This window comes from Salmo trutta, chromosome 21, assembly GCF_901001165.1.
Source record: "Salmo trutta chromosome 21, fSalTru1.1, whole genome shotgun sequence".
Taxonomy (NCBI): Eukaryota; Metazoa; Chordata; class Actinopteri; order Salmoniformes; family Salmonidae; genus Salmo; species Salmo trutta.
Genome location: NC_042977.1, coordinates 35,655,364 through 35,671,087, shown reverse-complemented (window position 1 = coordinate 35,671,087; position 15,724 = coordinate 35,655,364). Strand labels below are relative to the sequence as shown.

General features: G+C 42.9%; 1 protein-coding gene across 4 annotated transcripts in view; it reads left to right on the top strand.

The window, feature by feature from the left end:
• LOC115157306 (complement factor B) overlaps positions 1-9,564 on the top strand; it is a 43,622-nt gene extending 34,058 nt beyond the window's left edge. For 2 of the 4 annotated variants that reach the window (XM_029705443.1, XM_029705444.1), the window contains exons 10-18: positions 953-1,090; positions 1,199-1,308; positions 1,430-1,553; positions 4,533-4,674; positions 4,760-4,836; positions 7,512-7,612; positions 7,969-8,092; positions 8,491-8,540; positions 8,843-9,564. In XM_029705443.1, coding sequence (XP_029561303.1) covers positions 953-1,090; positions 1,199-1,308; positions 1,430-1,553; positions 4,533-4,674; positions 4,760-4,836; positions 7,512-7,612; positions 7,969-8,092; positions 8,491-8,540; positions 8,843-9,025 — 1,049 coding nt within the window. In that variant the 3' untranslated portion in view covers positions 9,026-9,564. Of the gene's footprint in view, positions 1-952; positions 1,091-1,198; positions 1,309-1,429; positions 1,554-4,532; positions 4,675-4,759; positions 4,837-7,511; positions 7,613-7,968; positions 8,093-8,473; positions 8,541-8,842 lie in introns of all 4 variants that reach the window. The other 2 variants (XM_029705445.1, XM_029705446.1) reach the window with 2 other exon arrangements.
• The last annotated feature ends 6,160 nt before the right edge of the window (positions 9,565-15,724 follow it).

Here is a 15,724-nt window from a genome sequence, read left to right as displayed (position 1 = left end):
AAGGACATTCCTGCCAGCCAAACCCTCCCCTAACCTTGACGACGCTGGGCCAATTGTGCGCCGCCTCATGGGTCTCCCGGTCGCGCCCGGCTGCGACAGAGCCAGGACTCAAACCCAGAATCTCAAGTGGCACAGCTAGTACTGCAATGCAGCCTTAGTCCACTGCGCCACTCGGGAGGCCCCTCTAAAAACATCCTTGATGACATGTCTGGAACATACCCCTCTTGGGGACCATGACACAACGTCCCGGTGTAAGCAAACTAGGACATGCATGGAACATGCTTGTGTGGTCGTTGAATGTCATGATAAGAATGTCCTGTCAGAGCCAAACAGGGTTTTAAGGGTCATTCAAAGACCTTATTATAACATTCTATCGGAAGGAAACTAGGGCCTGTACTGGATGTCACCTTGTGTTTGCTGAATATCCTGAATATAATGTCCTATTGGAACCTCCTGGGGATCTTTTTGTAATATTCCCTAATGGTCATGCCACAACCTTAAGTGAAGTTCCAGCTGTAACAAGCCAGGACCTGTCTACAATGTCCCCTTGTGGTCATTGAATGTCTCAAGGACAACATCTTGTCAGAACCAAATAGGAACCTATTTGTAACGTTCCCTAGTGGACTTATTATAACGTTATACTGTTACCAAACCGGGACCTGAACTGAGCGTCCCTTTAAGGTTAACTTCATGTTTTAATGTTCCTAGAATGTTCTCAGAATGGATGGGATAACAATGGGATAACTTCTCGCTGAATACCTAAAAGGAACCTCATGGGAACATGGCCTTAGGACGTCCCCTGTTTGCTGGGTGCAATGTAGTCGGGCAGGAACTCAACCAATGTGAATACTTAAACTCAAGGAGAAATTTAAAAAAAGATCAACACACAGGAAATAAGAGGTGAAGGACACGTGTCATAGATAACATAAGCTGTCTGTCGCTTCTCTTTCAGATATTTATGTTTTCGGTGTGGGTGCAGAAATGAACGAGGAGGAAATCAACAAGTTGGTGTCGAAGAAGAGTTCAGAAAAGCATTTCTACAAACTAAGAGACGACACCAAACTGACATCCCTGTTCAAGATGATTATAGGTTAGTGTAGAATAGCATTGGTGTTCATGTAGTGTGTACAGTTATAATTAGTGCACATTGCTGTACATGATCATAGGTGTGTTTTTTTCTCTCTCTGCTTCTCTATAGATGAGAGTAACAGTGTAGGCCTGTGTGGTCTATCCTGGGACCGTGATGGTGATGATTCCACTTCATCCAAACGGCAAGAATACCCTTGGGTAGTCACAATCTCTGTCGAGGTGAGTCGATGAAGAACAAATAAGAGATCTTTGAGACACATTTTACATTCAAGAGGAACTACTATGCAGCTAGTCTGTGGGCATGCTACAGTATTTATCTATTTCTCCTTCTTCCATTCAGGTCGGCAATGAGCATAGCTCTTGCATGGGTGCCCTCGTTACACCTAGATTTGTCCTTACAGCTGCTCACTGTTTCAGGGAGAAGCAGATAGATAGGATTAAAGTGAAAGTCTTCAACCAGGAAGGTACTGTGCTTCTCTGAACTTCTCTGGGCAATGTGTACAATTCAATAATGGTGCCAGAGCGGAGGGCTGCCGTTTTACAGGCTCCTAACCAACTGTGCTATTTTGTTAGTTTTTTCGCATTGCTGTAAACTCATTTTGTACATAATGTTGCTGCTACTATCTCTTATGACTGAAAAGAGCTTCTGGACATCAGTACAGCGGTTACTCTCCTCAAACTCAACAAAGATTTTTTCTTTAATGAGTCCGACGCGAAGGATATACTGCTTTGTCAAGACAAGGACCAAATCCCCGTCATCAGCGTGAAGAAAAGACAGAGAAAAAGGGGGAGGAGGGCGGGGTGCCTTGTAAGAATTTACAGACGAGTAGGTAAACCACCACTACCCTCAGTATTATTGGCCAACGTGCAATCATTGGAAAACAAACTGGACGATCTACCATTGACTATCTGACCAACGGGACATTAAAAACTGTAATATCTTATGTTTCACAGAGACTTGGCTGAACAACGACGCGGATAATATAGAGCTGGCTGGCTTCTCCGTGTTTCGGCAGGACAGAGCAGCTGCGTCTGCTAAGATGAGGGGTGGGGGTGTGTGTCTATTTGTCAATAACTGCTGGTGCGCGATGTCTAATATTAAAGAAGTCTCGAGGTATTTCTCACCTGATGTAGAATACCTCATGATAAGCTGTAGACCACACTATCTACCAAGAGAGTTCTCATCTATATTATTCGTAGCTGTCTATTTACCACCACAACCGATGCTGGCACTAAGAACGCCCTCAACAAGCTGTATATGGCCATAAGCAGACAAGAAAATGCTCATCCAAAAGTGGCGCTCCTAGTGGCCGGGGACTTTAATGAAGGCAAACTTAAATCCGTTTTACCAGCATGTCACATGTGCAACCAGAGGAAAAAATCTCTAGACCATCTTTATTCCACACAGAGAGATGCATACAAAGCTTTCCCTCGCCCTCCATTTGGCAAATCTGACCATAATTCTATCCTCCTGATTCCTGCTTACAAGCAAAAACTAAAGCAGGAAGTACCAGTGACTCGCTCAATTCGGAAGTGGTCAGTTGACGCGGATGCTACGCTACAGGACTTTTTTTAGCACAGACTGGAATATGTTCCGGGATTCATCCAATGGCATTGAGGAGTATACCACCTCAGTCACCGGCTTTATCAATAAGTGCATTGACGAAGTTGTCCCCACAGTGACCATGTGTACATTTCCTAACCAGAAGCCATGGATTACAGGCAACATCCGCCCTGAGCTAAAGGCTAGAGCTGCCGCTTCTGGACACTTATAAGAAATCCTGCTATGCCCTCAGGCTTACCATCAAACTGGCCACGCGTCAGTACAGGACTGAGATTGAATGGCTTTGACGCTCGTCGGATGTGGCAGGGCTTGAAAACTATTACGGACTACAAAGGAAAACACAACCGCGAGCTGCCCAGTGACGAAACCCTACCAGACGAGCTAAATGCCTTTTATGCTCGCTTCGAGGCAAGCAACACTGAAGCATGCATGAGAGCACCAGCTGTTCCGGACGACTGTGTGATCACGCTCTCCGTAGCCGATGTGAGCAAGACCCCATAAACAGGTCAATATTCACAAAGCTGTGGGCCAGACGGATTACCTGGACGTGTACTCAAAGCATGCACGGATCAACTGGCAAGTGTCTGAACTGATATTTTCAACCTCTACCTGGCCGCGTCTGTAATACCTACATGTTTCAAATAGACCGTTGGCATTTGCCCAATAAAGCGAAGTTAAAATGCCTAAATTATTACCGCCCGCGAAGCACTCACGTCTGTAACCATGAAGTGCTTTGAATGGCTGGTCATGGCTCACATCAACACCATCATGCCAGAAACCCTAGACCCACTCCAATTTGCATACTGCCCCAACAGATCCACAGATGACACAATCTCAATTGCACTCCACACTGCCCTTTCCCACCTGGACAAAAGGAACACTTATGTGAGAATGCTTTTCATTGACTACAGCTCAGCGTTCAACACCATAGTGTCCACAAAGCTCATCACTAAGCTAAGGACCCTGGGACTAAACACCTTCCTCTGCAACTGGATCCTGGACTTCCTGACGGGCCTCCCCCAAGTGGTAAGGGTAGGCAACAACACATCTGCCACACTGATCCGCAACACTGGGGCCCCTCAGTGGTGCATGCTTAGTCCCCTCCTGTACTCCCTGCTCACCCACAACTGCGTGGCAAAACACAACTCCAACACCATCATTAAGTTTGCTGATGACACAACAGTGGTAGGCCTGATCACCGACAACAATGAGACAGCCTATAGGGAGGAGGTCAGAGACCTGGTGCCAAGACAACAACCTCTCTCTCAATGTGAGCAAGACAAAGGAGCTGAGTGGACTATAGGAAAAGGAGGGGCCAAACAGGCCCCCATAATCGACGGGGCTAAAGTGGAGCGGGTCGAGAGTTTCAAGTTCCTTGGTATCCACATCACTAACAAATTATCATGGTCCAGGACTATTTACGTTGATCCCCTCCCCCCCTCCTCAATTTGTTTTACACTGCTGCTGCTCTCTGTTTATTATCTATGCATAGTCAATTTACAAATTACCTCGACTAACTTGTACCCCCGCACATTGACTCGGTACCGGTACCCCCTGTATATAGCCTCGTTATTGTTATGTACTTTTCATGTGTTACTTTTTGATTGTATAGATTTTAAAATATATATTTTATTAAATCTATTTCTTGAGCTGCATTGTTGGTTAAGGGCTTGTAAAGAAGCATTTCACGGTAAGGTCTACAGCTGTTGTATTCGGCGCATTTGACAAATAAAATGTGATTTTATTTGGTAATTCATTGTAATGCATTTGTTAAATTCAATTGTAGTTTATCCTCTGATGCCTTGATTTCAGCACATGGTCAGGTGTGAGGCTAACATCTGACTAAAAAATAAGATAATATATTTGTCTGTTGATTCAGATATGACGTTGGAGCAGAAACCTATAATTCATTCAGAATATAATGTCTTTAAGAAGAAGGACAAAGGGGTTTCAGAGTTTTATGACTACGATGTGGCACTCTTGAAGTTGAATAGTGATGTCCAAATGTCTAAATATACCAGGTAAGTCAGGACATGGCAAGCCCAAAATATGGCATGGTTTATGAGGACAGAGGACAACTCTGAGAAATGTAGCTGTATTTTGCAGGCCCATCTGTATTCCTTGTACTATATCCTCCATCCGTGCATCAGGTCTCCATACATCAACAACTTGTAAGGCGCAAGGTGAGTGACATAATTTATCTAATGTAAGCGTGTCATAACTACCCACACATAAGCACACAAAATATGAGCTGAAACGATTTCTAGCACCAATTATGAATAGGCAGAGGCTGCGCAACCATATTGAACCGTCCCGTCCCACCCCCACAGGACACCTCTTTCCTTTTTTTGTTTTTTAAATAAATATATTAATTAATATAAATACAAATCTGTTTTCAATCAATACATGGGGTTCATTGTTAGGCTACTTAACATGATTTACGTATTTAATAGTGTCAATGGATGTTTTTGTTGGTCAACTTATTGACCAGCTTCTTCTTTTTAATTCTGTTTTTAGTTGTTTAGTAGATCTTGTCTTCCAGATCTTATTGTCCACCATAGATCTTTAGTACGCCTCTTTCCCATAGCCAAACAACCAAAGTATAGCGTTCTGCGCATGTGTTTCTTCACGCACACATTTGTTTTACATAGCTCCTGCTCACCCTCCCCCTCACTTCTCGTTTCTCATTTTACTCACACTGTTCTTAACCCTTCCTATAATCTTTAAATTCTTGCGGGTCTTGATTGTTGACCAATGAACAATCATCAGCATTGGCATGCAAAAGCAGTCTCACATATCCAGATTAGGGACGGATCGAAATTTACTGGGGGCAGGGGTGGTCCAAAATAGGGGAGGATTGTCAAACTTTTGTTTTTACTTTGGGAAGGATTGTGTGATGTTTTTTATTGGGCACAGGGGACGATTTTGCGTTTTTTCCCTAGTTTACGTTTGCTCTTTTGCCGGTTTTACTATATAATTTCTTCCACCTATCCAAATTTCTCGATTGAATATTAATAGTAACATTGATTGGAGATTCTCTGAACTCTTTGGCCTGAATACCAAGCGTCACGTCTGGAGGAAACCTGGCACCAACCTACGGTGAAGCATGGTGGTGGCAGCATCATGCTGCGGGGATGTTTTTCAGCGGCAGGGACTGGGAGGCTAGTCAGGATCGAGGGAAAAATGAACGGCGCAAAGTACAGAGAGATCCTTGATGTAATCCTGCTCCAGAGCGCTCAGACCTCAGACTGGGGTTAAGGTTCACCTCCCAACACTACAACGGCCCTAAGCACACAGCCAAGACAAAGCAGGAGTGGCTTCGGGACAAGTCTCTGAATGTCCTTGAGTGGTCAAGCCAGAGCCCAGACTTAAACCCGATCGAACATCTCTGGAGAGACCTGAAAATAGCTGTGTAGCAACGCTCCCCATCCAACCTGACAAAGCTTGAGAGGATCTGCAGAGAAGAATGGGAGTAACTCCCCAAATACAGGTCTGCCCAGCTTGTAGTGTCATACCCAAGACGACTCGAGGCTGTACTTGCTGCCAAAGGTGTCTTCAACAAAGTACTGAGTAAAGGTTCTTTACTAGAATAACAAAACAAACAAAAACTTTTATTCAATGAACCTTTAATAACGCTAATCAAAATATTTACTAACATAATGAGAATGATCATGAAGAAGTAGGAAATAGAATGAAAGATAAGAGACCTGGAGATATCTGACTATTAGGAATGTTATATTCAATCGGTGAGGAAAGTCTTTGATCATTGACTCTGGTCAGGCAACATGGAGGAGAACAAAGGCAGAAGATGGCTGGTTGTTCTTGGGTCCAGAGTTGAGTTTCCTCTGTGCTCTTTTTCCCCTCAGAGTTGGGGGCTCCTTTATCCTTCTTTGGGTTGTGTCCCTTGTTGCTCTGCATTTTGCTTACATAACAACCTAAACTAGCCTACATGTAGGGTTTGTACTTTCTAATGTAATCCATTACAGTTACTAGTTACCTGACCAAAATTCTAATCAGTAACTTTTGGATTACCCAAACTAGTACTGTAATCTGATTAATTTCAGTTACTTTTGGATTACTTTCCCCAAATGAGCATTAGAAGAAGACAAAAAGTATCCATCAAACACATTTGCTGTGTCATCATAGTGGTTTCAGGTGGAACAAACTTAAAAGTGCACCTTTTTTTAACACTGGATTGAATTTCATTGAGATAACAGAGGATACATAATATTTTTTTTCTGCAAAAATCCTTTCTGAATTTAAAAGTAATCCAAGAAGTAATCATATACTTTTTCAAAAGTATCTGTAATCTGTTTAAAATATTTTTGCTGGTAACGTAACAATTACAGTTACAAGTTTTTTTGTAAACAGATTACATTACTCCCCAACAATGCCTACATGTAGCCCAGCCCTGTCTGCAAATTGCATTGGGGCAGAACAATCTGCGATTTAACAATAAATAACATACAATTGTTAGTTTGCTTCTCAATGACCAAGCAACACTGCACTATTTGATGGACAGCACATCATTGAAATTCGCCAGAGTAGCCTACTGTTCCACCTCTCTGTAACATGTCAATCATGTTGTTTATTATCAACAGACAAAGGTCGTTTATAGTTAGAACAGACAAAGAAGTTTGTACAACATGTCAAAGTTTGAACAGCAGACAAAGAGATCATTGCCATGAGAGGTGAGGGGAACAGGAAAGACGGGGAAGCAGCAGTGGAGGGATCAGCAGCTACGTATAAAATTGTGTCCATATAGCAGCACATGCTCAGAAGGTACGGTTGTTTAGCTATCGTTATCATTATTCAATGTAGTATGCTATCTAATGGTAGTTGATCTTTCTTTGCCCAGAGGAATTCCTATTGAATCAGAATTCTGTACCTGCCAGATTCATGTCTGAGTGGAAGGGTCAGATGTACGAGAAGGATGTTCAAATCAAATTGAAAGAAAAGGTGAGAATGTTTGTGTGAAAACCGTCTCGCCAGCAGATTCAAACAGATTTTTCGAATCATGCTTTGAGATGGCCATGAGCAGGCTGGAATTCAATCAGACATCCCATAGCAATGTTTATGCAGTGTCTAGGCTTACAAACTTTCACCCAAACACATAGCTACTTTTTATTCAGAAATCTGTAAGCATCTGCCTGTGAGGATGATCTACTTGGTAATAAAAGTAGTAGTGAGTCTGGAAAGTACTTTAAACAATTCCACAATCTGATTCGTCCATGGCTATAAGAATAAGAGTTACGGTGTGAATACCACAATGATGGGTTCTGTGAACTCTGACAGTCTCTGTTCCTTTTTCACAGAGGGAGAGCTGTATTAAGGATGCAGAGGAAGCTGAGGGCATTAAAAACTACAAGGAGGCTGTGACTAAGAACTTCCTGTGTACAGGAGGGACAGAAGACAAAGTTGAGGACGTTGCCTGCAAAGGTACGTTCAATCAATGTATCAAGGAAATGTATCACTATGGAAACTAAACACAGTATTACAGGAAAATTCTGCATAGTCATTTTTATATTTTCTAGCACATCCCATTGCTGTGTAATATTTATGTGTGTGGCTCAGTTGGTAGAGCATGGCGTTTGCAACGCCAGGGTTGTGGGTTCGATTCCCACAGGGGGACCAGTACGGGAAGAAAAAAAAATTGTATGAAATGTATGCATTCACTACTGTAAGTCGCTCTGGATAAGAGCGTCTGCTAAATGACTAAAATGTAAATGTACATTTAGAAATGGTCTTTTACATGTATGATGTCTCACCTGGCAGTGTGCACATACAGGTAGGCTATATGACATTGTATTACATGTACAGTATGTGTACATTTAAAGGTGACTCTGGTGGTGCCCTGTATCTGAAAAATCAAAAACGTCGGATTCAGGTGAGTGTATTTAACCTATACTTCCACGTTTAAATACTATGTTTCTTTTATCAGCATGATGCTGGTTGTATCAAGATAAACAGGAAATCGCACCGGTGACATTCTCGTAAAATGTGCAGGATTAGGTTTCTCTTGAAATGTTGAAGTTCTCTAGATGTTTTAAGGCCTTTTTAGTTGAAACTCTCAATTTTTGATGTACTACTATTCCTTTGAATGTGTTTTTGGGAGTTAAACTTGGCCACGTTAAAATAACAATTCACTGTGTGTATATTATTAAAGTAATCAACTTATTTTTGTCTTAGGTGGGTGTGATCAGCTGGGGGGTTAAGGACCTGTGTATGGGTAATAATATCCCAAAGCCTCTTTCAACTGCAACTACTAGAGATTACCACATTAACCTATTCCGAATGCAGAAGTTCCTCAAGATGCACCTGGGAGAGAAAAAATATGTAACTAATTATGAGCCTTTAAAATTTGTTGACTGAAAGTCATATGTGTAACTTGCATACATACGTGATAAGTACAGTAGGCCTATATCAACAATTCAAATAGAATGTAGAAGTTGTGCCCATGCAGAAGTTGTGAAATGTGAAGAGTAGTTCATTATTTTCAGTCAATGTGATTTTGTTTGTATGTTTATTGTAGGAATATGAAATTAATGTCTGCAATGGTTTAGATTTTTACTACAAATTAACAGGATTAGGTTTAGTTCAAATGTGTATTTGTTGACAGTTCAGTCAAATATCTAATGAAAATCTGCTGTCTTTGACCTGTTGTGTAATTGGTTACACATCAAAACACAATGTTTGTCTTTGGACTTTACTTTGGTCAAGACCCAAAAGATAGTTTTACGATAAGGGGCATGTCCTGGTTAATTTTTAACCCAGTCAAGTGTTCCGAGAAATGATTATGAATTTTGCCAGTGGAGATGACAATGATGTTATGTGTGTCATTTTTAGATTACAGTGGCTTTTGGGCATGGCATATTTTTTAAATCCAATAAATGTTTCATTTTTTATTTCAATCTATGTGGGTACATCTTCTCATTCTAAATCAGGGACGGGCAACTTTGATGGGGGTGGGGGCCACAAATATCCGGAACTCATCATGAGGAGCCACAGTGGTTCGTGGGTCTGCATACCCACATCCATACTCCCCCCTCCACCTTGCGAGAAAAACATTTTAGCAGCTCCCCCTCATCAAATCAAATTTTATTGGTCACATACGTGTTTAGTAGATGTTATTGCGGGTGTAGCAAAATGCTTGTGCTTCTAGTTCAGAGAGTGCAGCAATATCTAACAAGTAATATCTAACAATTTCACAACAAATACCTTATACACACACATCTAAGTAAAGGAATGGAATTAAGAATATATAAATATATGGACGAGCATTGTCAAAGCGGCATAGACAAAGATACAGTAGATAGTATAGAATACAGTATATACATGTAGCGGGTTTCTTATGCACCACAGGAGAACCAAGAAATGAAGAGCGACACCACGGCTGTCTTTAAGGCTTTTATGTTGATCTGCAATAGTATTATGAAAATACAGGACAGGAACACATCAGTCTCCAATGCGCCACCTGACAAGTTGTTCTTTCTCTCTCAGTGTTTTCTCAGACTCTCACAATCACACTCATACATAAAGCCATAATGTATAGTATAAAATAATAACCAGTCCTTAATACAAAGAATGTATAATCTTAATTCTTAGACAATAGAACCATACCTGCAATAGTATTATGAAAAGACAGGACAGGAACACATCAGTCTCCAATGCACCACCTGACAAGTTGTTCTACACAGGAGCATGAAGAAAGGTAAAACACATATCCTGTCTCACATCCCCAATACATTGCTAGGTGCTTTCAGTGTTGATAGTAGCAAAATACAACAACTCATGTACAAAACCACTGCAACACAAACAAGTTACAACGTAAAATCGCCTTAGAGGGCAAAAACTACATCCCCCATAATGCAACACCATCACTGGTCGGCAGCTCAGCTAGCCGTCTGTATCACAGAAAGAAAGTCATGCTAGCTAGCAACACTTTTAGCACTCTGTAACTATATTAATAACAACAATAAAACTCTGAAAGTTACGTGTTTCGATAGTCTCACATCCCCTTATAACAATATCTACAGCATTAACCTTGGGACGTTTTATTTATTTCACGTTACGGACTTCTACAAAGGAGTAATCTGCAACCCGTACCTTTCTCTCTCAGTGTTTTCTCAGACTGAGGAGAGCGGGATCTATGGGTAGTACCAGGGTGTTAGCAGGTGACGTAAGCACCCAGATAAAATAAAATACATTTAATGAAACAAAACCTGAAGATGTTAACATCATTCAGCTACTGTAGCTGCCTACCTAACATCAACAGGCATCACCAGTAGCGCAACAATTAAAATTAGGAACCAAAAGTAAAGTTCCTGGCGAACTGACTTCCCCCTTCTGTCTGAACTTGGAATATTCCTGTTCGCGGGCTTTGGCCACTGACCCTCAACCTGATTGTTCTGTTCTGCGTTGTGTACTATTCTAATAATTTAAAGTTTGCTGGAATAACCATTTTAACTCTACTACACTCACCCCTTCTTGATTTCAGCAAACTTTAAGACATAAGGTAAGACTTCTTCCTCCACAGGGGTAACCTTGACCAAGAGTCGTCCAGAAGGACAGCAAAGAGACTTTGCCAGGTAGAAATATGCCCATATACATACAACCTATGACCCCCTAATAAAGTATTTCTCATTTCCTTAATCTATCCTCTGGCTTCTGTGTCACTGGGGTACTGTCACTTCAACAAAAGTTGATAAGGCTTGAATCAGAGCGGCTAGATGCTCTCTTTTGTCCAGCTCAGCAATCACTTGACTCATTGACTCTAAAAGTCTTCTGACAGGCTTCACAACTCTTCCAGTTCGAGTTCTCAAAGTGCCTTCACTTGGTCTCAGGACTGTATCAGTGAGCTCAGATGTCTGGCTGTTTCTGCGCTCTACCTCTCTCTGGTTACTCATTCTCTTCTTAGTAGATCTTATGCATACAGAGCCGCTGACTGATGAACTTCTACTGCTGATGCCATCTAGACTGCTCACTGACGTTGCTTCTCTACTTGTCATCTTCAGAAGGATCACTTGAATCATCACCAGGCATCATTGAGGAGCTTCCTGTGCTTGATTTAGCTGCTTGTCCTGAGATCATGTCCTTCGCTGGGCTTTGAGGAGAAGCTTCTCTCATGTTCACGCCATCTTCCGGTCCCGAAGATTTTTGACCTTCAGCTTCCGTGGGTCCCTCAGGGTTCTGGCCCTCGAGAATCCAGACAGCAGTCCTTCGATCCTCTGAATCCTCATCCACATCGAATACCGGTCTTTCGTCACCGCTGTCTGCGTTTATGTCCTCCTCTGAAGCAGTAGAGGCTACTGTGGACATCTCGTCTGTCTGTCCCACCGGCAGGAAATTCACTGGCAGTATGAAGTTTCGATGAACTACTTTACTCTTCTTGGTAGTAGGATCTTCGACTCTGTAGATGTGCACAGACGGGTCTTTCCATGTGATCACATAGACCGTTGAATCCCACAAGTCGGCAAGTTTACCTTTTCCTCTTTCCTTTCGGTTTGCCAAGAGAACTCGGTCCCCAATCTCCAGGGCAGTACCCTTCACTCTCTTGTTATACTGCCTTGCTTGCTTTTTCTGAGCTTCAGTGATGTTGGCCTGAGCGATCCTGACAGCCTCTCGCAGGTCCTTTTGGAACGAGTCAACATACTCGTCATGAGTCAACACGTCTTCGTTTTTCAGGGTACTTCCAAACATGATGTCCACTGGCAGCCGTGGAATTTGGCCGAACATCAGGAAGAACGGTGTGAATCCTGTCGTTTCGTGTGTGGTACAGTTGTACGAGAAGGTGAGCGTCTGTATCATCTGGGGCCATCTTTCTTTTGCTCTCGCTGGCAATGATCGGACCATGTTTCCGAGCGTGCGGTTGAATCTTTCCGTCTGACCGTTGCCCATAGGATGATATGGAGTGGTATTGGACTTTTTGACTCCTGAGACTTGTAGCAATTCTGCGATTAAGTGACTCTCAAAGTTTGCTCCTTTGTCAGAGTGTATCCGCTGGGGAAACCCATAGACACAGAAGAACTGGTTCCATAACTTCTGGGCAACCACCTTTGCTGTCTGGTTCGGGCAAGGAAACGCATGTGCCAGCTTCGTAAAATGATCTGTGATGATGAGTACATCAACGCTCTCTCCATCCCTTCCTTCTGCTGACCAGAAGTCTATGCACACCAGTTCCAACGCTGTGCTGGTCTGAATAGATTCCAACGGTGCCCTAGCCTCTGGCTCCATTGTCTTGCCAACCACACAGCGCTTACAGTAGGAGACATACTTCTTCACTTCCCCTTCCATTCCAGTCCAGAAGAACCTTTGACGTACCAAATGGAGTGTTCTAGTCTGGCCTTGGTGGCCAGCTTCATCATGGGTTCCCCTCAGAACGATGGCTTTAGCTTCTCTAGGACCGGCGGGACGAATTCGTCCCACCTACGTAACAGCCAGTTGAATCCTGTGGCGCGATTTTCAAATACCTTTGAAATGCTATTACTTCAATTTCTCAAACATATGACTATTTTACAGCTATTTAAAGACAAGACTCTCGTTAATCTAACCACACTGTCCGATTTCAAAAAGGCTTTACAACGAAAGCAAAACATTAGATTATGTCAGCAGAGTACCCAGCCAGAAATAATCAGACACCCATTTTTCAAGCTAGCATATAATGTCACAAAAACCCAGAAGACAGCTAAATGCAGCACTAACCTTTGATGATCTTCATCAGATGACACACCTAGGACATTATGTTACACAATACATGCATGTCTGTTCAATCAAGTTCATATTTATATCAAAAACCAGCTTTTTACATTAGCATGTGACATTCAGAAAAAGCATACCCCCGCAAACTTCCGGGGAATTTACTAACAATTTACTAAATTACTCACGATAAACGTTCACAAAAAGCATAACAATTATTTTAAGAATTATAGATACATTACTCCTCTATGCACTCGATATGTCCGATTTTAAAATAGCTTTTCGGTGAAAGCACATTTTGCAATATTCTAAGTAGATAGCCCGGCATCCCAGGGCTAGCTATTTAGACACCCACCAAGTTTAGCCTTCACCAAAGTCAGATTTCCTATTAGAAAAGTTTGATTACCTTTCCTGTTCTTCGTCAGAATGCACTCCCAGGACTTCTACTTCAATAACAAATGTAGGTTTGGTCCAAAATAGTCCATAGTTATGTTCCAACAGCGACGTTTTGTTCGTGCGTTCTAGACACTATCCCAATGGTAAATAACGGTCACGCTCACGACGCATTTCGTGACAAAAGATTTCTAAATATTTCATTACCGTACTTTGAAGCATGTCAACCGCTGTTTAAAATAAATTTTTATGCCATTTTTCTCGTAAAAAAGCGATAATATTCCGACCGGGAATCTGCAATTAGGTAAACAGCCGAAAGAAAATAAATCACTGGGTCGAATCGGGCACGAGCCTAAGCCCTTTGTCCTCTGATAGACCACTTGGCAAAGGCGATTATGTGTTTCAGCCAGAGGCTGCCTCGTCATCGTTCAGGTTTTTCCCGGGCTCTGAGAGCCTATTGGAGCCGTAGGAAGTGTCACGTTACAGCTAAGATCCTGACTCTTCACAGAAGAGAAGAGCCAGCACGGCTTTTTGGGAGACAGCAGCTTTTAGCTTCTCCAGCGCCTCCCCACATTCAGAAAGCCAGTCTTCAGGTTTCAGACATTTATGGGCCATGCCATGAGGTTTTCCTTTTTCTCCTTTCCGCTTACTTTTCTGTCCTGCAATCAGACGAAAGTGGTTTTGCTAAACCTGAGAAACTCGCAATGAAGTGGGAATAATAGTTTGCCATACCAAGAAATGATCTGACCTTGGTGGAGCGAAGGTGTTTTCCCATCATGTCAGCTGCTGTGATGTCGTTGATTGCAGACACTTTTCCTGGGTCGGTTGCAATGCCCTCTGCTGTGACGATATGGCCTAAAAACTTGACAGATTTTCTGAGGAGGTAACATTTTTTTGCGCTAGCTTCAGGTTGTGTTCCTTAAGGCGGGAGAACACCATTTCGAGACGGTCCAGGGCTTCCTGCTCAGTCTTCCCGAAAACCAGGAGATCATCCAAGTAGCACAGGAGGGACAAGTAGTTCTGGTCGCCGAAGATCGAGGTCATCATTCTGGCGAATGTTGCTGGGCTGTTACATAACCCCTGAGCCATTCTGTTGTACTCAAATAAACCCGTAGGTGTTGTGCACGCTGTGTACTTGCGGTCATCTTCATGTATGGGGATGTTGTAGAATCCCGAAGTCAAATCCATAGTACTGAAGAAGCAGTTCCCCCCCAAAGCAGCGAGAGCATCGGCTTGATGGGGCAATGGGTATGCATCTTTCTCTGTCCTCTGGTTCAACCATCTGAAATCAGTGCAAATTCTCAACTCTCCTGACGGCTTCCAAACCAGGACAAGGGGGGAGGCCCACTCACTACTGGACTTTCGGATGATGCCCCGCTCCTCCATTTCCTCCAGCGTCTGTCTCAGTTTCTGGTAGTCGGATGGAGAGACCCTCCTGTACGGCAGCCGGAAAGGCTTTTCATCTTTGAGTCGGATACGGTGGATGACGTTCTTCGCTTCTCCACAGTCAAGTCGGTCCCTGGAGAAGATGCCTTCATACTGAGCAATAAGGTCCACTAGTTTTCCTTTCCACATGTCAGACACTTCACAGGACTCTATGTCAACTTCTTTTAAGCCCAACTCTTCCAACTTTTGTAGATACTCTTTCTTTGCCCTTTTTCCACAAACTGAACATTCTTCCCCAGCTTGGGTGACATTCTGAAGGGCAGACTGGACCTTACTGGGGTTCTCAGCATGGCTGGCATAGAGCTCTAGGTCTTCTAGGGCTAGGCATGGGTGCACATCAGCCAACTTGGTGTTACGGCGGAGAATAATAGGGTGGTCCAACATGTTGATCACTTTCATGGGGACCCACTTGTCACCCCTCAAAGGACACACAGTGCGTCCTACTAGGACATTTCTTGGTGCAGATCGTGCTGTAGTGGCCTCTATGACTACAGTACTACCGACTGATAGCGGCACCTTTTCTTTCAGTTTTCCCCA